This window comes from Triticum urartu, chromosome 2A (genome assembly GCF_056163025.1).
Source record: "Triticum urartu cultivar PI428250 chromosome 2A, HENAU_Tu73, whole genome shotgun sequence".
NCBI lineage: Eukaryota > Viridiplantae > Streptophyta > Magnoliopsida > Poales > Poaceae > Triticum > Triticum urartu.
Genome location: NC_141874.1, coordinates 751193849 through 751217965, shown reverse-complemented (window position 1 = coordinate 751217965; position 24117 = coordinate 751193849). Strand labels below are relative to the sequence as shown.

The following is a 24117-nucleotide window of genomic DNA, read 5'->3' as shown; positions in this document are numbered from 1 at the left end:
AAAAATATTGCTTCCGAAATTCTTAAACTAATTCGGATCTGCGTAGCTTGTTTGTTCTTTAAGTTTGATGCTAGCCATTTCATCAGGTACGACAGCTAGCCTAGTTGGCAAGAAGTCATGCTGTGTAGCCAAGCATCGCGTGTTCGAATCCCTGTTAACTCGTGTTATTTTTTTAGCTACAGGGCACGTTCGATTTCTGTTGCTGTCGCTGTCTTCATGGGCCGGCCCAGTCGAAGTCACCCCTGTGCGAAACGGCGACGATTTGACGCAAAGAGCGTCACATAGACATCGCCTCACCGTCCCAGTAAATTCTCCCGGTTCCTCACCCTAGCCCAACATGCAAAGAAACTCTTTGGCCTAATTCTTCTTTTGATGATCGATTCAACCTCTGATCAAAAAGATAGACATTGGTTCTATTTCATCTCTTCAACAAATTTAGTAATAAGCATAACGGCCCTATTGTTTCGATGGAGAGAAGAACCTATAATTAGCTTTTCGGAAAATTTCCAAACGAACAATTTCAACGAAATCTTTCAGTTTCTCCCGTCTCTCGTTCGCTATTCCGCCGCCGCGTCTTGTTGCTAGCTAGGGTTTCGTTTCGCCTCCCAATCATCTGATCGATGGCGGCCGAGGAAGGCGAGAAGAAGATGATCACGCTCAAGAGCTCGGACAGTGAGGAATTTCAGGTCGAGGAGGCGGCCGCCATGTAGTCGCAGACCATCTGCCACATGATCGAGGACGATTGCGCCGACAACGGCATCCCGCTCCCCAACGTCGACTCCAAGATCCTCTCCAAGGTCATTGAGTATTGCAAGAAACATGTCCAGGCCAGCCCCAAAACGGCCGACTCCGGCCGCCACCGATGCCAGCTCCTCCACCTCTACTGCAACCCCCGCCCCCGCCGAGGACCTCAAGAGCTTTGACGCCGAGTTTGTCAAGGTCGACCAGAACACCCTCTTCGACCTCATCCTGGCTGCAAACTACCTCAACATCAAGGGATTGCTCGACCTTACTTGCCAGACTGTTGCAGACATGATCAAGGGCAAGACTCCGGAGGAGATCCGCAAGACTTTCAACATCAAGAATGACTTCACACCCGAGGAGGAGGCGGAGATCCGCAAGGAGAACCAGTGGGCTTTTGAGTAGAAAATAGAATGCTTAGTCTTCGTGTTTTCTTTTTTGAGACTTCGTATCGTCGTATGTCGCTGCCTTTTCTATGTCCTCCTAGTGCTAGTGGTCGTAATTATTCTGGAGTCTAAACGTCGTTTATTCCTGCAAGAAAAAACCTATCTTTTGGCCATTGGTCATTACCTATGAAACTGAATTATTAATTGTCAAGTGGACGTTTTGCTTCGTTACGTCATCCTTAATTAGCTGTGATTTATGTGTGTGATTTGAGATATTTTTGGCTATCTTAAAATAGCCATATTGTTTCCTACAAGCAAACATGCCCGTGCGTTGCAACGGGAAGAAATATCCCCCACATGTCCTTACCCACTGAGCATGGTTAAAGACCTCATCCTCATTCCCCTAACCTAATAAACATGACTAATACCACGTCCTCAGGTCCATATTCTCCATTTCAATATGACATCAGACACATGTTTCCGCTTGTCCTCTTTGTTGTCCTTGTCGCCGGCGGTCGCAGTACCAGTTGTCACTAAACAATGTTGGCTAGGTCGTTGAGCCTCCCTCGTGTCCGACGAGATGACGAGCGTTGAACAAAGATTTTTTATCATCCGAGTAACATATTAGGAAAAAGTAGTGCACATAATATATGCCCGTGCTATCATATAAATTGAGTAGTTTGTGTCAGATAGACCATGAAGTCGTAATTGGACTCCTCATACATTATATGGGTGTCACTGGGCCGAGCTATGCTGGTCGTACGTGAGGAGGCGACGAAGAAAAGGATTCCTTCCATACCCCTAGTTTAATAAATTAAACTAAAACAATGCATTCATGGGTGTATTTCAAATATTCACCCCATTTTATTAGTAGATATAGATTTAAAAAAAAGTTAGTTATAGTACCTCCCATTTTTCAAGAATATTTATGTTTTGAACAAGTCTTTGCCTTTTCAAATTCAAATTTCATTTTTTGTTTTTAAAAATGTTCGCAAATTTTAAAAAATCAGTATAGCACCTCCTAGTTTTCAAAAATTGTTCATGTTTAAAAAAATATTCAGGTTAAAAAATGTTATTTTTCTAAGTGCTCAAATTTAAATTTTTTCTTCACAATTTTGCAAAATATTTGCGTCCTAAATTATATTCAGTTTTTGCAAAAAAATATGTTTTTCTTTTGCTCTCAGTATCTGGCATGGTTGCTAGTTTGATTTAATACGCTAACTGTCACATAAACATAAGAGCTTATCTAGTCTAGTGGATACCTTTATGAGCCCTCTAGCTTGGGTGTCTGGGTTAGATTCCTTGAGGCACAATATTCTTTTTCCGTGGACTTTTTTCGCTGGTGCGGGAGCTGTACTAATGGGCCGGCCCATCATGGCTATGAGCGTCTGAATTTTTTTTGGCAACAGAAAACGCGTGACGGGCGAAAATTTATGTGGGTCCGACCGTATGACCAAAAAAAGTGAAGAAACAATCCTTCCTTTAATATTAGATAAAGATAAAGATTACAGGATGGTCTATGGTTTGCTGAGCAAATTTGGGAATTCAAAAAATCATCCTACAGTCTGATTATGGACACAGTTACGCATACTATGCTACAGGCGAAATGTTTCGATAAAATTCGGTTTGCGCACTGTCCAAAGGAGGCCGACACGGGGTGAATGAGGTAGCTAGGTCTGTCTCTTTAAATTCTGATGAAGTTTGTGTTTGGGTCGCAACTTGCCTTTGCTTTTGAACCATGTAACTCTGTTTGATAATGAATAGAATGGGGCTAGAAGACTTTTCCTGAAAAAAACACTAATTAAACCTTATGCAGCGTACCAAAACAACGAAAATGGGGCCGAGCGGGAAATATCTTAGATTACGCAGCTACCAAATACACCCTCATACATTTTGCGCCAAATGTGCGCATACAAAATCCGCTATTTGTGAATGCATGCCACTGGTACTGTCTGTTTACAACAACAACGGCGATAAATTACTTCCAAAGGGGAGTAACGACAAAAATTGTACTGAGTTCAAGGGGAGATCTATTGAGGAATTATTCTGAAACGGGGAGCTGGTTGAAGCAGAGCCCTGTTTTCTTGCAGCGAGCTATTCAGTCTCTTTTTTCCCTTTCTTAACCTTTAGGTTTTTTTTCCAATAATTTTCTCAGTGTTTAATGATGTTTGCACTACTCTTAATTAATTTACTACTCCCTCCATCCCAGAAAGGATGTCGCAAAATCATGATTTCTTATGAGATGGCCATGAATTTGGCGAGTATTTCTTATGAGTAATTTGTGGCCGTGAATTTGTAATCATGGATGGCAAAAATCTTTGTACCCTTTCAAAAAGTTGACATGCATTGGCACAGGACAGGAGGTTTACCTAGCACTGGATAGTTAGATTCAAAATGAGGCCTTGCATGTGTCAGTGAATCTGTGAAGACACATACTCCCTCCGTTCCTAAATATAAGTCCTTTTAGACATTTCAAATGGATTACAACATACGGATGTATGTAGACATATTTTAGAGTGTAGATTCACTCATTTTGCTCTGTATGTAGTCACTTGTTAGAATCTCTAAAAAGACTTATATTTGGGAACGGAAGGGGTATTTTTTAAAGAAACAAACTGTTATTTAACGAAAACACGAGAAGAACTTGCATTTTCAGCAAATCTGTGAAGACACTTGTTTCTACACTTTTTTTAAAGAAGGCCTTGCATGTGTAGATGTTTGTAACTGTCAACGTAAAAAACTTACCCATACATCTGTGACCAGTAATGTATTAGCGAAAAGTGCCATTTTCCGAAAGCACAAGAGAATTCTTTAATGTACAAGGTGAAAGCCCATATTAGTTTTTTCAGAAGCCAACTGCTCATTCTTTTTTTCCCAGCACATGAAAGTTGAAAGATTTTTAGTCAAAAGCGGGCTAGTTTATTTTGTGGAAGGCTAAAGTTGATAGCTAATATAAACAGGGAACCGCAAATTTGCCAATAATTCGGAAGCTCACATTCCATTCGAAAAGATTTTCTCAGCCGTTGTGCAGGCAAGGCAATGCTCCAGGTATAATTGTTCAAGCACATGAAAGCTGGGGAAACTAGACTAAATACCCACCAGAATCCATCACCCAGCCTACATTGACGAAGCAGTTCAGATCCAACAACCATCACATGCATGGACCAGGGAACTTCGGCGTCTCCAAAACACTGTCTCAACAACAAATCAACTTTGCCAACGAGTTCTTGGTGAGCATGGATCTGGGCCGCTCGATGCTGATCTTCGCATTGCAGGCAGTCTGTGCCAACGCCTGCACCAACTCATCGACCCTCGGATGATCTTTCTGGCAGTAGATTTTGATCCTCTCGATGCAAGGGTAACTGCCTGAGCCCGACGGCGATGCTCTCCTTATTGGCAGCAAGAGTTTGCACGTGTGGTGCATTCATCCTGCAGATTATCAGCATCAAGGCAGTAGTGTCAGTAAGAGTTGTAGAAGACCAATTGGTACTTGGACATATATGCTTCTGAGTAAAGTACCATTTCGAGCTTCAAAGCGAGCTCCTTCAGCTTGTCTGAGCACTGGAGAATCCGGTGCAGTGGGTACAAGTCAGCAGTCATGCACCAATCGCCCAGCACCAAGCTTGTCAGGTTGCTGAACATTGGGCATGTTTGCATAGCTCCCTGAAATGCGCGCTTCAAATTCATCCATCAGACATGAAAGTAATATTCTTAGACTAGCAACATTGAGCATGTTTCATCATATGTGTAAGAAACAGAAAAGAACCCATTCTTACCTCATGTAATGGCGCATGCAGCTCTAACGTTGTGGCATGTGAAAGGCCATCAAGTAGATGTAGATGATGATCCAGTACTGTGTACGTATGATAAAAATATTTGGGTATTAGACTAATCGAAGCTGTTACCAGACAAGACACAGATCCCTAGTTACTATACCACCAATTTCTGGGTCAAGGATAAAGAGATGGGTAAGGTTCCTAGCACAAATCAGGAGACCGGAGGTAAGGTGGCACTGACTGATATGAAGAACCTTGAGTGACCTTGATGAGATCTCCTCATGGTCACAGACACTGCACAACTCCAGCTCTAAATGTTCAAGCACAGGGCAGTCGTAGTTCAGCAGCCTAAATAACCCATGTTTCAACATGACAGATTGGAGCCTGGTTGTTTTGAGGTGCCGAGAAGGAAAGATTGCTGTCCTATCCAAACTGAGAGATCTAGAAATATGAAGGACACGAACTTTGTGCATATGGCATGACGAATCCACACGGAACATTTGGTATCGTTAACGCAGTGGACAGAGATTCGGGCTTCATCCAAGGCAGTGGTACAGTCATGCAAGAGCAGCAAGCAGTCCACAAAATTCTCCAACTTGTGTGTATCCATGAAGTCTTGGCTGTCGATGCGGATGAATGGTGTAGAGCACCAAAGATTGTGCCATCTTGGTGAGAGAAGACTTGTGCGCACGACCTCCGGCATCGGCAGGAAGGACATCACATGGTGGAGCAGATCATCGGACAGGCTGCTGAGCCTGTCGACACCATTCCTGCCGCCTCACGCACTCATGGAACCACGGGGAATGGATGTTGGTGCCGACATTTCATCAAACTGGACGGCTGCATGAATCCACAAAGGGCAAGGGCAATGCTAAATAATCAAGATCACTGGTATACACATTGCAGAAACCCAAGATACACACGAAAACATGAAACGATTTCAATCATGAAGCAGCTGCGTTGGCGTTGGCGGTCACACAATGCAACATTATGTAAACGCATATAGTTCAGGGAGCGAGAAACTGTGGAAAGTTTAAGCTGCAAATACCACCACCCTTCTAGTTCTAGAGAGGTGTGTTTACGACATTGCTTCAGAGAAACTGGTAAGCAAAAAAAAAGTTGAACCGGGTAGCACCTTTCTATTAACACACTAATATAGGAGCAATCATGTTCTCTAAGATATCGAAAGAACCCAATAATCACAGCTTCGAAAAGTATTCTGTATTCTTCTAAGCATTCCAATTTAAATTACAACACTTGACAGTAGCAGCAAAGATGGTGCATTGGTGCTAGATGCAGAGCATGGTAAATTGGTAATCAGACACAAACAGAATTTTGTGCCCATTACAAAACTACTCTTAATGAAGAGAGTTCCGGCCATTATTTGGAAGTTCTTCTCAAATATCTACTCCCTCCGTCCCATAATAGTCAAAAACGCTCTTATATTATGGGACGGAGGGGGTATAAAATAAGTTAACAGTTCATGTGCTCACTTTAGTATATAAGCAGGAAGCATCATTGCATGTTTGGCATCATTTTATAGTTGACATGAACATGAATTTACATCAATGGCAACATAAGCAGGAGCACTGCATGCATCAATTATGCATCTTTATCTTCCCAGATTTGGTAAGCAGAATTGCAGGAAGGGGATATCAATTGTACTCCCTCCGTCCGGATTTATTAGGCCTAAAGACAACTTCTTTTAGACCAAGACACATAGTAAATTGCTCACATTAATTCTTCCATTCCACTCCCAATGCACTCTCTCACATGCATGCAGCCAATGAAAAAATATGCATAAAGTGAATTAATTTCCCAGCCATGGCACCAACAACAATGGCTTTCAATACAACCAATGAAATGGTTGCATGCATGCACCTTTCCAAAGCAAGGCCTTATAAAAAAGGACATGCTTGTGATGCTAAGAGGCCTAATAAACCCGGACGGAGGGAGTACCTTGCTAACTTGCTAAGGCAGGTTGGCAGTGCCGGTCTGGCGCCTCCGAGCAGGCGGCAATGGTGTGGACTGCGGGCGCCCTGCAGGTTGGAGGCGACCGGCGAAGGGAGGGTACCGTGCGGCCGACGGCGACGGCCGAGGGAGGGGAGCGGCGCTAGCTGCGGCTGTGTGCCCGTCTCGCTCCCCTCTCTGTCCGTCCGATGGGAGAGGAAGTGATGGGAGGAGTGGGCCGCTGCCTCGCTGGATTGCCGTTTTGGGCCTCAAAATCTGCAAATATGACATCATAAAATTATAAATTCTCAGAATTCTGGATGGGCTATGGCCCACCCGTGCTTCGCAAGGGGATTGTCTTCTATCTCAAAAGAAAAAAACAAACCTAAAAAAAATCTCAAAAGAAAAAAAAACCGCAAGGGATGTTCTATGGTTTGCCGAGCAATTGGGAATTCAAAAAAAAAAAATCATCCTACGGTCTGATTATAGATACAGTTACGCATACTATGCTAGAGGGCGAAATGTTTCGATGAAATTCCAACAAAGCTTGTTTTTGGGTAGATGACCCCCCCTAGTTTCCTCTTGCCTTTGCTTTTGAACACTGTAGCTTTGTTTTTTTTGCGGGGGCAATGTAACTCTGTTTGATAATCAATAGAATGAGATAGAAGACTTTTCCTGAAAAAATAATAATTAAACCTTATGCCCTGTACCAAACAATGAATAATGGGCCGAGTAGGAGATATCTTAGATCATGCAACTACCAAATACACCCTCATACATTTGTGCCAAATGTGTGCATACAAAATCCACTATTTGTGAATGCATGCCGCTCGTATAGTTCTGTTTACAACAACAATGGCGATAAATTACCCCCAAATGGGTGGATGAAACAAATGTATGAGTTCAAAGGGAGATCTATTGAGAAGTTATTCTGAAATGGGGAGCGTTTGAGGGGTGTGGGGTAAATTAATGAATCTAAATGGGATGGTACTCTGGCAATCACCCCGAGAGGAGGATTATTTGCATTGCTGCACCGTGTCATTGGGGCTGGTAACTGCACATCTAAACGGCCAATCAGCACCAAAGCCAGATAAATAAAATCATGGGTTGAACTCGGCTAAGAGACCGAACAAGACATCAACTTTAACCTCGCTAAGAAGTAACAGAAATTATGTTTCACATCTAATTCACAATGGGAGTTGTGCTATAATTCCGAAGGAGTATTGATGCCATGATACATATTCAATTCAATGCTCCACTCAAGAAATATGACCTAAAAATGCTAGTCCAGATGAGTAAAGAGTAGAATGCCATGCAAGTAATACGATGATGAAAAGCCGAAATACAGTTGTTTCACCATTCCAATATATGCATGCCTATTTGTTTTATATCTAAGAGTAATAAACTATACAGTTGGACAAAGATGTTCTCTGCCCCCTGTTCACTAGAGGACTATCCAAGAAATCCCCTATTCAGCATATCAAACAAACTTTCTTGGTTTCATTAGCATAAAGATATTAACTTTTAAGTTTCATTCCCTGCGGTTCTTTATCTCTTGAAAAATGTTCAAGTGTATAGCTGGCCGCAAAATCAAAATTCAAGGCATGATTTTGTTGTCATTCTGAGAATCAAATCAAACATCGACCGTAATATTCTACCGTGTTGCGGAGAGCTGTGAAGATTCATCCCATCTAGGAGTCCTACATAACCATTAGGAACAACATTAGACAGCACAATAAAACCATATCGACATGCTTTCTAACAGCAAGGCGGCTTCAGGTAGCCTTGTTGTGAAGGCAGGAGGTACAAGTAAGTAGAGCCCCATTCCACTCTCTGATGTCAACAAAAAGGCCTGGATGGATAACTCATCCATTAAAGAGGCTGAAGCGATCCTCCTCCGTGGCCGGCTTAGCCCACCCCAGCTCGTTCTCTTCATCCTCAACACCATAATCGTCGGCACCATCATCTGAAATTAGATATGGTTCCAATGTCGAACCCAAATCCTTGGTACCATTCGCATGCTTCGCTAAGGGTCCATCGGATCATTTTGTCCGGCTCAAACATCCTACATAATACGTTATAGATGTTTGAGCCATGGTGGAACATGGTGGAACCTTAAGATTAGTTTTTTGTGATTTGTTTGAAGATGTTTGGGTTAGATTTCGTTTAGAAGGAAGATATACTAGTTGTGTTGAAGTACTTGCTATTGTGTAGTATTGGATTTAGAGATAGAAAAAAAATATCGTGTTGAATCCTAAGATTATTTGTTCCTAATTAGTCTCGACTGGGGAACGCATGTTCATCTCTGGCGACTGGGGAAGACGACACCGAGGGAGGCTGCGGTTGGGCTAGGTCCCACCCACGGCCCCGCTTGAACTACTTAATTCAGGGCAGCAACGGCATGACACTTGGCGTTTCAAGCGTGCCACGTAGGGTGAGAAACGCGGGCGTGGCTTGACCGTGGGCCACGGAAGAAACACGCAAGGGTTTGTCGTTTCCATATGGATAAGAAACGCCACGGGCCCTGACGTTGCAAAAAAAAAGGTCATCTTGCAAAATAATCTGGTGAAGAGGTTATTTTGTGCTCAAGTTTTCTAACAAGGCCCCTGCTCCGCAGAACAAGACAAGGCACGGCAGCAAAAATCCCCCCTCCCTTCTCCCTCAGAAGCCCCTGGGATAGCCGCAAATTACCTTTCCCTCTCACATTTCCCTTCACCTTCTCTCCCTCCCTCGGCTGCACCTGCAAAAAGACAGGCTTTTCCTCTCCTTTTCCGCTGCTCTGCGCTGCTCTGCTCTTCATCACACGCCGCACGGCTCACGACGCACCCACCACCATCACGCCTCCGACTCCTCCGGGACTGCTCTGCTCGCTCGCCCGCCCCTATCCACCCACCACCCCACCTTCCCCTCCCCACGCCTCCTCTCCCCTCCCCTCGCGCGCGCACGGCAGGCTCCGTCTCCGTCCGTCGCCGTCCGTCCCCGGAGGCAGAGCAAGAAAGGTAGCACCACTGCTTCTCCCTCCCTCTCCCCTCCGATGGCCGCTTCTTCCCCGGTAGATCATCCCGCGCGCACCGTTACTGGGTGTTCTTTCCGCGGCCGATTCCCCATGCAGGCAGGAATGGGGTTTTTGGCCCCCTGGTTTTGGCCGATTCTTCTTATTTTGGGTGCGGGTTTCTTGCCACAAAAGGGGCAGAATTTCGGGCTGCTGCGATTTCCGCTGCTCCAGGGCGCTCCGATTCGGAGATTCCGCTGGGGTTTTTAGCACGGACCACATCAACTGAATGAGGAAATTTCCCTCAAAAAGGAAAACTGAATGAAGAAATGAAGTGCAGATGTAGTAGGTAGGACGGTTGCCACGGAAGTGCTGGAATGGATTGTTCCGTCCGGCCGTGGATTGTTCTTGCTGTTGCCAAAAAAACTGCAGATTTGGTGCCTTGTGTTGGATAATTGGCAGCAAGCAGGATGCAGCCCTTGATCTGCACTGGCAGCAGGGACAGGGAGGTTGTCACTCACGCTGACTGCTGCAGATGTATGGCACCCCTCTAAGACCACTTAAAACCCCATGGGGAGTGAGGGGACTAGCTGCAATGCCAAATCGAATAACGCTGTTTGATTTATGTGTGTGCCTTTTAGTTTTGTGGATGGATACCAAAGTGCGCGCAACACATTGTGTGGCTCGATTTGGCTTAAGAGTGTAGAAAACATGCGTGTTGTGTGGCGTACACTAGATCTTGAGGTCTCTACTGGCATTTGATTTGGGTGTTCCTTTTAGTTTTGTGACTGCCAAATTGTGCAATTTGATATCGGCCAAGCGATTACTTACTACTGTAGTGTATGCAACACATTGCATCGCTCGGATGCGGGTTAAGGGCGTAGACACCATGCATGTTGTGCAGCTTACACTTGAGTGTAGAAAACTAGCAAGTACAATGCAGCTCCACAAACAAGGGAAGGGAACTAGTTTCAGCACCAAATTAAACAAGACCAGCATGGGAGGAAGTGGGTGATCCACACTTTCTGAGGTCTCTCGTGCAGTCGTGGTTGCGGGAGTGTCACTTCTCTATGTGTGTTCCATTCAGTTCTGTGGCTATCAAATCGCGCATCTTGGTATTGGCCAAGCGATTCATTTGCATCTCTCTCTCTCTCTCTCTCTCTCTCTCTCTCTCTCTCTCTCTTTACAAGGCACCGGTGCTATATGTGTGCTGGTCATTTGATACTTGTGCTATATGTTTGCTGATCATTCGAATTAATAACGAACTGATATCGTGTATTGCTTTTTCTAAATAATCTTCTCCTCTGTGAACCAGTTGTCGGTGCAAGAATGGGGCGCAAAAGTGACCTGGCTGACCAGCTGCAGGAGGATGGCATGAGTGCTGTTGCTGCTGAATATGAAGAAGGCAGTGAAGAGGAAGAAGAACCATTTGAACGTGAATTCTACAATGATGATGATGATGACGACAGCAATGGGGGTGAGCCAGAAACACAAGCTGTGGATCCTTGCGAAGATCCTTTGGCAGAAGAAGAGGAGGCTAATGAAGAGAAGCCTTGCGATGGCGCCGCCCCACTTGAAGATGAGGAGTCCAGTTACGATGAACCTTTTGTTGATGAACTCTGTTATGGAGAAGAAGACAGTGGTGAGCAGGACTCGTATTATGCGGAGCCTTTCACGGATCAGCTCTGTGAAGTGGAGCCATGTGATGTTGAGGTGGCTCATGAGGAAAAGTTTGTGAAGAAAAAGTACAGTCCTGTTCAGGCTATCAAGAAGGAACAAAATGAGGAAGAGGTCCTAAAACGGACACTGAGAAAGGGCAGCAGCCATGAGCACAAGGCGGTACCAGTGACTGATGAAATTGAATTGAAGCCGTTCAAGAAACGATTGTCTGTCAGGTTTGCTACTGATGTATCTTGTTACACATACAGTACTGAAAGTTTTGGTGCTGCCAGGTTGGAGAAAAGGAAAGCTCAGTTTGATGACCAGGACAGCCACTTGTGTAAGAGGCAAGAACACACAGTTTCTTTGCCTCAGGACAGTGTCACGCTGAAAGAAGTGGATGACACTAACCTGTATGTGGGTAACCTGCCAACTTCTGTGACTTCTCACAAGCTCATCGAGCTATTTCTACCTTTTGGACGAATTGTTCGATCAAAAGTGGCGGATGATCGTTTCACTGGTGTAAGCCAGGGATATGGCTTTGTGAAGTATGCTGAACCTCGTAGTGCCACAACAGCTATTGAACGCATGAATGGGCGCCTGGTTGATGGGAAAACATTAGAGGTTAGAGTAGCTGCAGTTCCACCATCAGTATCCTATCCATCCATGCAGGCTGTGTCAGCAACTTGCAGTCTGCCATCAAAGGAAGTTGACCCGTGTAGGCTGTACGTATGCAACCTCCCCTTATCCATGGATACGCTGAAGCTACTCGAGCATTTTCTGCCTTTCGGGAAAGTAACTGATATAAAGGTACCCAGAGATCAAGCCACAGGTTTAAGCAAAGGATATGGCTTTGTGAAGTACTCTGATTCTCATCATGCGGCTCAGGCCATCACCCATTTGAATGGGTTTCTGGTTGAGGGTAAAAAGATAGATGTTCGAGTGGCTGAGGTCTCTTCAACCAGAACCATCAAGGAAATCGACATGGCGAATCTATATGTCTGCAACATTCCTGCATCCATTGACACAGATAAGCTGGTTGCACTTTTCTCGCCATTTGGTAAGATTACCCATGCGAGAGTGGCTGCGGACCAAGGCTATGGCTTTGTCAAATTTGCCAATTCTCAATGTGCTGCCGAGGCTATTGCACTAATGAATGGATCACTGGTTGAAGGGGAAACTCTAATTGTCAGAGTCGCAGGCCTTTCACCACTTGCATCCAGCTCAGTTGTACAAGGCTCACCAATTCCCTCGCCAGAAATGAAGAAATCTAGACTGTACGTCACTAACCTTCCGCGGTCGATGAACGCTGATAAGCTGGTTGAGCTTTTCGTGCCCTTTGGTAAGATCAGCAAGGTTGTGATCAATCTGGAGTATAGCCTAGTGTATTATGCAGATGCAGCATCAGTGACCACGGCTGTTGAACACATGGATGGGTACCTGATTGGTGGAAAGAGTCTAGTAGTCAGGCGATCAGACTCTTGTCCAACCGCTGCAGCAGCGCATGCTCCTTTATCATCACAGTCAGCTGGCGGCACGCCCACAAGAGAAATTGACATGGCCAACTTGTATGTTGGCGGCTTCCCACCAACGGTAACTGGCGATCAGTTGGTCGAGCTTTTCCGGCCATTTGGACGAATTGTGCAATCCAGGATGTTTCATGGGTATGGCATGGTGAGGTACAGTGATCCTTTGTCTGCTGCTGCTGCAATTGATGAAATGGATGGTTACCAAATCGGAGCAAGTACCCTGGCTGTGAGAGTAGCAGGCCTTCCTAATCTAATGCCTCGGGTGGATTGTCTAACAGCACCACAGGTGCCTCCTGGCAATGAGCAGAAAGAGGTTGACTTGACCAACCTATATGTAGGCCATCTCCCGCTCTATATCACCACCGAAAGGCTGACCGAGATCTTTCTGCCATGCGGCCAAATCACTCAAGCAAAGGTAGTCGTTGACCGGCACACCGGAGTGAGCAAGGGATTCGGATTCGTCAAATTCGCTGATACTTATGCTGCTGCTGCGGCTCTCAGTTACATGAACGGTTACCCGCTGGAGGGGCACATCTTGGCGGTCAGAATAGCCAATGTCCATCCAAATGATATGAGCAGCTACATGGGGCGTCTCTACTCCCAGTTCAAAGTCCCTGATCCCTCTACCATGGCGGTTGGAGTGCCAACATCGTCGTATTGGCCGCCGTGCTATTCTGCTGAATCAGCTTACGCAGAGGATTATCGGGGGCAGGGAACTGATGCTGCTGCTTCTCAAACGTCTCAGCTGCCTGAATCTGTGTCAGCCAGTTCATCATTTGCTGCTGAAAGGGATTGGTCTCCTGTGTCAAGCCATGTCGCCGACAGCTCTCAGCAGCAGCCTTCAGCAGGCTGGGCCGGTCCGCCTGGCTTCGAGCCCCTCCATGCGCATGCGGCAGTCTCTCCTCCTCCGCCAGTGGTACCTTGGGCTGGCCCGCCAGGCTTTGAGCCCCATTCCATCCCCAAGAAGGAAGATGGCGCCACCGCGACTAAACCTTCCCAGCCTTGCTCCAAGGTCCATCTGGCAGAGTCAGGAGGCAGCCAGAAAAGGCGTTCCATCGTCTAGCACCATCTGCTTCCTTCAGGGCACACTTGTGGTCCATGGAGCCCTCAATCGGCCCCAGATGATGTTCTTTTGTGCTCAGTGGATCTCTTGCATTGCTTCTGGCAGAAAGAAAAACCCATGTGCTAATTAGCATCATTTGGTTTAGCCATGTACTTAACTAGTACTGTAGTAGTAGACTTTGGTAGTTAGGGCGAGCTCGAGCTGCTGGTAAAATGAAGAAAATTAATTGTCAGTGTAATCGTATTGTTAATTAACCTGCATGCATATAGCAGCCTTGCATGGTTATTTGTGATGCCAACTGATGACCACCATTTCACCAGTTTCAGTTCCATTCCCATGCTATCAGTGCTTGCTGGTGTGATGAATTCTGAACTTTTAACTATGCTATCAATGTATTATTTGTTCAGTCAAGTTTCAGTTCAGTTCTTTTCTGTTTTGGTTTCAGTTAAATTTACTCATGAGATGATAAACTCACGCGCCTGCTGGATTTCGCTGGTTTTTTGTTGAGTCGACATCTTTGAACATAAATCATGCCATTATTATTTATTTTAAAAAGTACAATTATTCATTTGTGCTTCTAATTTTTCAACCGAGTTTCAAATAGTTTTTCTTCCAGGTGTTGGTGTTTGCCTTGCCCAATCAGCACTGCCATTCTAGCTCCTAAGTTTCACTGGCATGCAGCCTGCATTTTGTTTTTCCTTTAGTTTATCTCTTGAAAAATATAAGCGCAAAACTGATTGAAGTAGTTGAAGTAGAGCTCTGTTTCCTTGCAGTGAGCTATCCAGTTGCCTGTTTTTTCTTAACCTTTAATGATGTTTGCATTTTATTTCTCATGAGTATTTTGTGCCCATAAATTTGTGGCTTCTAAAAAGATGGATGCATGCATTGGCACACCATGTGATAAGCGCAAAATGGAAACAAGGCAAAAAAGAAGCGATTGATTGGCACACCATGTGTCAGCAAATGAGGTATTGCATGTGTAAGCAAATCTGTGAAGATACTTCTCTGTGAGAAACAACCATCAAGATGCCTGTTACTGTTAAGGTAGTACTCCCTCTGTAAAGAAATATAAGAGCATTTAGATCTCTAAACACTCTTATATTTCTTTACGGAGGGAGTACTTATTTGTTTTCATTATGCAGTACAGTAGGGTTTTTTGTTCTCCACTTGTGTCTACACTGAAGGTATCACATCACTGATCACAGATGTATATATAGGTAACTTATATTTCTTTACGGATGGAGTAATCCTGAAGTAGATTCACTCGTTTGCTCAAGTAAAACCAGAGTACTGACTGACTGACTCTCTACTTATACTTCATAAAAAGAGAGGCAAAATAAGTCAGTAGCATCATGCTACCAGAATAGTACAAGTCAGCTAGCACCAGTAACTAACTAATCAGATTATTTTGCAAAAAAGAAAAAACAAGGCAGATTAATCTACAGAGAAATAATACTTCGCACAACACATAACTCAGAAGTCAGTCTTGCGCAAACAAAGAAATTTCCTGGTGGATACAGAGCACAAGTTCCAGCGCCGTCCCATCCTGATATCAATGCTTGATATATGTGCTTTTGGGGAGAGATATTTGAAGAGAAACCATGTTATAAATTATTATTCGTGGTGTTTGCAGAGATATTTGAACGAGGTCTTGCTTTAGCATGGATCAGGGCCACTCGATGCTGATCTTCGCATTGCCGGCAATGGGCAGCAACGCCTGCACCAACTCATCGACCCTCGGATGTTCTTCTCGGCAGTAGATTTTGATCCTCTCGATGCAAGGGTAGCTGCCTGAGGCCGACGGCGGCGCTCTCCTTGTTGGCGGCAAGGCTTTGCATGTGCTGCATTCCTCCTGCAGAATATCAACACGAAGGTGGTAGTGTTAGTAAGAGTTCTAGCAGACCAATTGGTACTTGGACATATATACTTCTCAGTAAGTACCATTTCGAGCTTCAAAGTTAGCTCCTTCAGCTTGTCTGAGAGCTGGAGAATGCGGTGCAATGGGTAGAAGTCAGCAGTCATGACCCAATCGCCCAGCACCAGGCTTGTCAGGTTGCTAAACGTTGGGCATGTTAGCATACCTCCCTCAAATGCGCGCTTCAAATTCATCCATCAGACACCAAAGGAACATGTTACAGTGTTGCAAAGAAAATATAATACTAACATATACAAGGGGAAACTGTCAGTTTAAAAAAAGAAGACCGTCCCTTAACTTTGAACCCAGAAGCAGACTAACTAGGCAAGCAAATACATTCTCTCTCGAAATAGGCTTTCACCCCGTTTTATAAATAAAGAAAGCAAACACCACGTCCGTACAACAAGTTCAAGTGCAGCAAAGCAGATAAATACATTCACCTACACTTGTATGGGTAAGAAAAGAAAAAAAGACATTCTTACCTCATGTAATGGCGCATGCAGCTCCAACGTTGTGGCATGCGGAAGGCCATCAAGTAGATGATGATCCATTACTGTGCCCATATGATGAAAAGATTTAGACCTTAGATTAATCAAAGCTGTCACCAGAGAAGACAGATCCCTAGTTACTATAGCACCAGCATATGGGTGAAGGATAGAGAGATGGGTAAGGTTCCTAGCACAAATCAGGAGACTGGAGATAATGAGGCAGTGACTGATATGCAGAACCTTGAGTGACCTTGATGAGATCTCCTCATGGTCACAGACACTGCACAACTCCAGCTCTAAATGTTCAAGAACAGGGCAGTCGTAGTTCAACGGCCTAAATAACCCATGTTTCAACGTGACAGATTGCAGCCTGATTATTTTGAGGTGCCGAGAAGGAAACATTGCTGTGCTATCCAAACGGAGAAATCCAGAAATATGAAGGAGACGAACTTTGTGCATAATGGCATGACGAATCCATGCGGAACACGTGGTACTATCAGCACGGTAGGCATGGATTCGGGCTTCATCCAAGGAAATAGCACCGTCACGCAAGAGCAGCAAGCGGTCCCCGAACTTCTCCAGCTTGCATTGATCCACAAAGTCTTCGCCGTCGATGCGGATGAATGGTGTAGAGCACCAAAGAGAGCGCCATCTTGGTGAGAGAAGACTTGTGCGCACGACCTCTGGCATCGGCAAGAAGGACATCACATGGTGGAGCAGATCGTCTGACAGGCTGCTGAGCCTGTCGACACCATTCCCGTTGCCTCCCGCACTTTTTGAACCACAGGGAATGGATGTTGGTGCCGGCATTTCATCAAGCAGGACGGCTGCATGAATCCACAAAGGGCAAGGGCAAAGCTAAATAATCAAAATCACAGGTATACACATTTCAAAAAATCCTTGATACACACGAAGACATGAAACGATTTCAATCATGAAGCAACCATGTTGGCAATCACACAATGAAACCTTATATGTAAAAGCATACAGATTAGGAAAGGGAAATACATATGCAGCCTTGAGCGAAAAATTGTGGAAAGTTTAAGCTGTAAATACCACCATCCTTGACATAAATAGCTCAACCAAGTCTCACAACATTTCAGTTCAGGAAATATGTTCCAAATGTGTACATTTCGAAGCAATTGCATCAATTATTCAGTTGTATATAAGCAGGAAGCAGAATTGCATGATTTGCATCAAAGGAGATATGACATGAACATGAATTGACATCAATTGTATGGCTGGCATGAACATGAATTGGCATCAATGGCAGTATAAGCAGGAGCAGTGTATGCATCAATGATTCATCTTCATCATACCAGATCTGCAGGAAGGTCAAATGTACCTTGCTTAACTTGCTACGGCAGGTCGGCAGTGCCGGTCTGGCGCCGCGGAGGAGCCAGTGATGGTGCGGAATGCGGACGCCCTGCAGGTTGGAGGCGAGCCGGCGAGTGGAGAGGACCGTGCGGCCAGCCGGCCGGCGGCGTGATGGGAGTGGGCTAGGTGGCGTCCGCGTCCCTCTCTGCGGTTAGGAGAGGAAGTGATTTTTTTTTCTTTAGGCGAAGGAGAGGAAGTAATGGGAGCGGGCTGCTGCCTCACTGGGCTGAGGCCGATGGGTTGCTATTTTGGGCCTCGAAATCTGTCAAATATGATGACATGATAAAAAGAATCCTCAGAATTCTCGGTGGGCCACGGTCGGGACTCCCAGTAAACAATATATCAATTATATCCACTCTAACCAGAGTCCATTGAACCCTAAAGAAAACAGAGTCGATTGTCAACTCATTTGTTCGTTTGGCTCAAAAAAACAACTCATTTGTTCGTGACTGGACACATTGCCGAGCCGGAACAGATTCGCGTCCCAACAGTGCCACAAGCAAGACCAGCTTGTCCGATGAGTGTAGTTGTGCCAAGATGGGGATCACCTCCTGAAGGGTGCACTAAATTCAATGTTGATGCAGGGATCTCCCACGATCATGATGTTGGTGTAGCTACTGCAATATGTCGCGACCGTGATGGCACCTATCTTGGATCACCAATGTTGGTTATTCAGGGCCTTCTAGACTTGGGGACAGTTGAAGAAATAGCGTGCCGAGAAGCACTGGCATTGGTGGACGATCTGGGAATCCGTCACCCTTTGGTGGCTTCAGACTGCAAACTGGTTGTTGATTACATTCAGAAGGGTGGGGAGGAAGCTGTGAAGAAATTATTAAAGAGATTAGAGATGAGGAAAAGACTCTTATTTCTTGTAACTTATTTCATGAATCTAGAGGTTTGAATGCCGATGCTCATAGGTTAGCTAGATTTGATGTCTATCGCACTCCAGGGAGACACGTTTGGCTGGGCAACCCCCACGATCCTTTATTGATTAATATAAACACTTTGATTGATTAATAAAGCCTGGTTGTTTTCGCTTAAAAAACATTTTAAAAGGAACTGGCCAATTAACTTTGGAAAATTCACTAGTGCAGAACCGGACAATAGCACCGGTTCGTAAGGCCCTTTAGTGTCGGTTTCGTAACCGGCGCTAAAGTGTAGGCACTAAAGCACCCCCCCTTTAGTACCGGTTCAGCACGAACCGGTGCTAAAGGGCAACCACGTGGCACGAGCCAACTTCGGGGGCAGGGAGTCCTTTAGTACCGGTTGGTGTCACCAACCGGTATTAAAAGGTTGGGGGGGGGGGTTTGGGTTTATGATTTCTTTTTTATTTAATTTTGTATTTTCCATTTAATTCTTTTTCGTTTGTTGGTATTTTACGATACTACATATTGTACACATTATGCATATATATAAATAGAATTCCCCGGCGCCTGCTTCAGAGCCTTTGCGAGAATGGAATTTGATTAGATAATAATTAATCAAGTATGATAATTAAAGAGATGGCAGCTAGCTAGTACTACTTAATTGCTTACCTGGGGTCGATACCATTTCAGATTTTGATTCCATGGGCCTGGAGTGGCCCTAATGAACTTTGCCCAAGCCCTGCCCGCCGACAAAGAAAATAAATAAATGAGTTATTAAATAGTTGTTATCAGGAAATGACGAACTAATTAAATAGGCTGAGATATAGTTAATAATGATTGAAATTACCTGTTGACTATCTCCTTCACGATGGTGTAGTCACTTGCTTTCTTAAGTAGTGAGTCTAGTACTTCAACTGTTCCTTTATCAACTTTAATGATTAACAAGATCCAGTGAAATCTGCATGCACACACGTTTGCATGTCTTAATTAAGCGGGCATATGTAAGCAAAAACATGTAGTTAGCTAGTAGGCAAAAACAGAATTTGTAGTACAAGACAGTGTGACTCACTCGAAGTTGTAAGGAAGTAGTATATCTTCATTGTATTTGAGGCGCTTGAAGAACTCTAGCATGCTTTCCTCTACACTTTTTTTCGTAATATGGATCTAATTTTCATGTGTATTCATTAATGGTATTTGGATCAACGAACTCAATGCCATATCGTCCACCTTTTTTCATTTTATAAATCTTCATCCTGCATAATACCACAGAAAAGAATATAGTGAGGATAATTACAGGTAATGATTGATCAAAATGATCACTACAGCTAGCTTGAGAGTTAAATTACAGAAAGAAATCACTTACAGATAATAGCAACTGACGATAGATTTGTCGAGTGTGTCTTGATTGTATAGCTGAAACAGTTCTGAATACTCAACGGCCAGAGCTTTCTCATGGTAGTAATGCTCCTCCTTGACATTCACCATGAGGGACTCTCGATTAGAAATCTTGGTAATGTCCATGTACCATCGATGCAATTCATACATTCTCGTTGGGAGGTTCTTGACCTCGTCTGGCTCGACCAAAGGTTGGCCCCGTACATATTTCCGTTTTATTTCCTCCTCTCTAGTCGGAGACATGGGCTTGATATCGAGGAGTTGTCCAACAGTGATCCCGATCGCTTCAGCCTGTGCAATATGCTCCTCGGTTATTACCACATCGCCCACCCCGGGAACGTTAACGGTTTGCCCACAATAATATTGGGCGCGCCTACTCTCATGTGTTGTTGGCACAACAAGCGGGGGGATTGATTGCGCCGCCTGTTCTCCCAGCTGGGGAACGGTTTTACCGCTCCTTTTGCCAGCTGATTTGCTCGAGCTTGAGCTCGCCTCTTTCTGTAGACGTGCTCGATTTAACTTCTTGATGTGGCGCTCATAGTCTGTGTCAACAGGCTTGGGAGCTGGTGCTCTGGCCATACGAATGAAGTGGTCAATCTTTTCCACATGCACTTTCTCACTTGGCGGCGATGGCGGTTTCGGTGCAAAATGGGCTTCCACCTCGGCCTTCGATATGGCTACGTTTTCCTCCTCGGACTTGTCGTAAGGCCTTTGCGGAAGAGGCGCGAGGCTTGGACCATATTGAAATCGCTTGCCTCCGCCTGTACCTCCAGTACTACCTCGACTTGTACCGCTACGCACCATAGATGAGGCGGCTCTCTTCCGTGATTGCTGAGGCGGCGAAGACGGCTGATGTGGCTGAGTTGGAGGAGGAGGAGTGGCCTGAAGCTGTGCCGGACTTGGAGGAGGAGTGGCCTGACGCTTTGCCGGACTTGGAGGAGGAGGAGTGTCCTGAAGCTGTGCCGGACTTGGAGGAGGAGTGTCCTGAAGCTGTGCCGGACTTGGAGGAGGAGTGGCCTGACGCGTTGGTGGACTTGGAGGAGCGGGAGTCTGCTGACTCGGTGGTGGACTTCGACGAGGAGTCGGATGATGCGGTGTCGGTGGCCTTCGAAAGATGATGCAATCCTTTCTCCATAGGATGATACGATGGTTGGCCTCTTCCAGTGTGTGCTCATCGTCACCTCCAGGAATGTCAAGCTCTATCCCCGAATATTGGTCCACCATCTCATCAACCAAGACACGAGTATAGCCCGCTGGAATCGGGTTGCAATGGAAGGTTGCCTCGGGGGGATTTGTAAAAGCAAGGGCGTCCGCCACCTTCATGGATATGTTCTTCATTTTGAAGTGTAGCTCGCAGTTAGTGTTCTCCATGATGTCATCCACTGGGTAGCTATCCAGCAATGCGTCGCCCGGGGCGGAACCCACGCTGCTTCTCGGCATGGATGGGACGGTGCTATCCAATGGTGGATCATCCGCTAGCTGCTGAGATCCCCTTTGCTGGCTAAGTGAGTCGATCTGCTCCTACTGCCGCTGGAATTTGACTGCCAAGTCCGCGTGCGCTGATTCTAGGCCTTGAAGGCGTTCATAGTCTAGCTTCCTCTGGTCCTCCTCCATCTTCCTCTTCTTCTCCTCCGCAATCTTCTTTCTTGCATGGGTTCTGTAGTCGGCGTTCCAGTCCGAAAACCCCTCATACCACGGCATAGCGCCCATGCCTCGTGTTCTTCCCGGGTGTTCAGGATTTCCCAGGGCACGCGTAAGCTCGTCGTTCTCTCTGTTGGGCTCGAACACCCCCGATCGAGCCTCTTCTATTGCAACAAGTAGCTTATCTTCGGCTCCGTCCAGACATGCATTCTTCGAAACTTTGCCTGTCTTCGGGTCCAACTCTCCCCCATGCGCATAGAACCAAGTCCTGCACCTGGGGGGCCAGCTCAATGTTTCTGGAGTGACACCTGCATCCAGCATCTCTTTCTCAGACTTATCCCACTTAGGCATTCCCACCGCATAGCCACCTGGCCCCAGCTTATGGAACTTATCCTTTTTTGCGGCATTGGCCTTGTTTATTCTCGACCGTTCCTTAGATAATTCCGAATCCTTGAATTTCACGAAATCGTCCCAATGAGCACTTTGCTTCTCTAGTGTTCCCTCGAATACTGGAGTCTTCCTTCCTCCCTTGACGTACTTGGCCCATTCACGAATCTTGTGGTTCTTAAATGCAACCGCCATCTTCCTAAGAGCAGCGTACTTGACTTTCTCCACATCTGCATCTGTGAAATGATCTGGTAGGGTGAAATGTTCCATGAGCGTTTCCCAAAGCAGAATTTTTGTCTGTCGTCGACAAAAGTAACTCCTGGACGTGGCTTTGTTGGCTCTCTCCATTCTTGAAGGGAGATCGGGAGTTGGTCCTTCACAAGAACTCCGCACTGACGAATGAACTTGTCCGCAATCTTCTTAGGCGCTAATGGTTCGCCATTAGGTTTGATGGCCTCGATATTGTACTTTACGCCCTCCTTCAACTTTTTGTTCGGGCCTCGTTTCTTGTTGCCTGAAGATTTGCTCGATCCGGATGGCTGAAAGAAGAAAGATCGATTCATTAATATATCTTCAAGTCATTTAAAACATGTGATGATCACCAGATGCCTGCTTATATAAATATATATACCTCGCCGGTCTTTGTTGTTTCAAGATCAACATTTTCTTCGTCATGTTCATAGTTCATGACTTCATCAATTCGTTCGTCGCGATCGAATATCATATCACCCTCCCCGGTGTTGTTTAGATATTCGGAGCCGTCATAATCTTCTTCATTTTGATCATCATCTGGCCCGCGAGGATTGCGTATGATATTGAACAGGGCCTCTTCTCCCTCTCTGCCGGTATTGTCCGCCATAGGTTTTGTTTAACTAATCCAAAAGAAATATATTCAAATTACAATGCATGGATGCAATCAATTAATAAGGAAAAACTGAATCAATCATAGTACATAATAAGCATCATCGAATATAATCTCGAATACGTCGTCTCGAATAATAGATATAATTTCGAATACATCGTCTCGAATAATAGATATAATCTCGAATACATCGTCTCAAATAATAGATATAATATCGAATACATCACTAGCTAGCTAGCTAGCTAGCAAGCTAATAAAGATCGAATACTACAGAGTAATCTAGGCCACTCGCGGTTCCTGAGGTGCGGGCGATGGACACCCAAAGAGAAGGAACCATCACTGGATCATAGCTCGAGTGATCTCTCAAAAGAACCTGCCAGGTATTGGAGAACCTGACGTCCATAGCAGCCATGTAGCGATGGACGTGCTCGTCCTCCTCTCTGACACGGCGACGTACCACCTCCGGCGGGGCCGGCTCCCTGCGCACCGAAAGTGGCCCACGCGAACGCCACCAAAGGAGGTGAGGGTTGACGACGGAACCCGGGGCCGGGTTCCTCACCAAGCGTCGCGCCCCTGAAGGTAGCACCTCTTAGTGCCAGCCCGGCGGAGCCCAGTCCCGGACATGGGTCCTCTGAAGCAGGACGTCGTCGCGAATGGGTCGACGGCGAGGATGCGGGCCGGGCATCGTCGACAACAAATACTATATGCCGCAAAAGTAAAGTACCATTTTTTAAATGATGGATTGTGATTTCATATATGCAAATTCTAAATTTTATAACTAAAACTAACATTTCTAATATTTCTATAACTAAAACTAACATTTCTAATATTTCTATAACTAAAAAACATTTCTATATAACTAACATTTCTATAACTAAAACTAACATTTCTAATAATTCTATAACTAAAAAACAGAAAGATCGCTAACAATTCTATAACAATGTGTGTGTGTGTGTGTGGTTGGCGGCCGGGGCAGCAGCTCACCGGCGAGGCGCGACGACGGTGGGCGGCGACGGGGACGGGGACGGAGACGGGGCGGCGACGACGGGGATGGGGCGGCGACGACGGGGATGGGGCGGCGACGATGGGG

The 24117-nt window shown here is 45.4% G+C and overlaps 2 protein-coding genes and 2 pseudogenes across 2 annotated transcripts; 2 read left to right on the top strand and 2 right to left on the bottom strand.

Moving 5' to 3' along the window:
• Positions 1 to 620: 620 nt before the first annotated feature.
• On the top strand, positions 621 to 1245 carry LOC125534592 (SKP1-like protein 1 pseudogene; annotated as a pseudogene).
• Positions 1246 to 4323: 3078 nt separating this feature from the next.
• On the bottom strand, positions 4324 to 5726 carry LOC125534593 (F-box/LRR-repeat protein At3g26922-like; annotated as a pseudogene).
• A 3868-nt stretch (positions 5727 to 9594) lies between these two features.
• LOC125540427 (uncharacterized) lies at positions 9595 to 14507 on the top strand. The gene is made up of 2 exons (XM_048704044.2): positions 9595 to 9852; positions 11161 to 14507. Exon 2 carries the CDS (start codon positions 11175 to 11177, stop codon positions 14094 to 14096), a length of 2922 nt encoding a protein of 973 aa, XP_048560001.2. The 5' UTR covers positions 9595 to 9852; positions 11161 to 11174; the 3' UTR covers positions 14097 to 14507.
• Positions 14508 to 14701: 194 nt separating this feature from the next.
• LOC125540430 (F-box/FBD/LRR-repeat protein At5g22700-like) lies at positions 14702 to 18057 on the bottom strand. Its single transcript, XM_087545449.1, has 4 exons — positions 17845 to 18057; positions 16494 to 17326; positions 16038 to 16193; positions 14702 to 15948 (listed from the first exon to the last, which is right to left on the bottom strand). The coding sequence occupies exons 2-4, from the start codon at positions 17307 to 17309 to the stop codon at positions 15763 to 15765; spliced, it is 1158 nt and encodes a 385-aa protein (XP_087401575.1). The 5' UTR covers positions 17310 to 17326; positions 17845 to 18057; the 3' UTR covers positions 14702 to 15762.
• Between the last annotated feature and the right edge of the window lie 6060 nt (positions 18058 to 24117).

Excerpts from the sequence above, each read along its gene's own strand:
- LOC125540430 (XM_087545449.1), bottom strand. The coding sequence starts at position 17,309 with ATGCCGGCACCAACATCCATTCCCTGTGGTTCAAAAAGTGCGGGAGGC. Across the intron at positions 16,194-16,493 it reads TGCATGCGCCATTACATGAG|CGCGCATTTGAGGGAGGTAT; the intron begins GTAAGAATGTCT and ends ATGAATTTGAAG. Across the intron at positions 15,949-16,037 it reads TAACTTTGAAGCTCGAAATG|GAGGAATGCAGCACATGCAA; the intron begins GTACTTACTGAG and ends GATATTCTGCAG.
- LOC125540427 (XM_048704044.2), top strand. The coding sequence starts at position 11,175 with ATGGGGCGCAAAAGTGACCTGGCTGACCAGCTGCAGGAGGATGGCATG.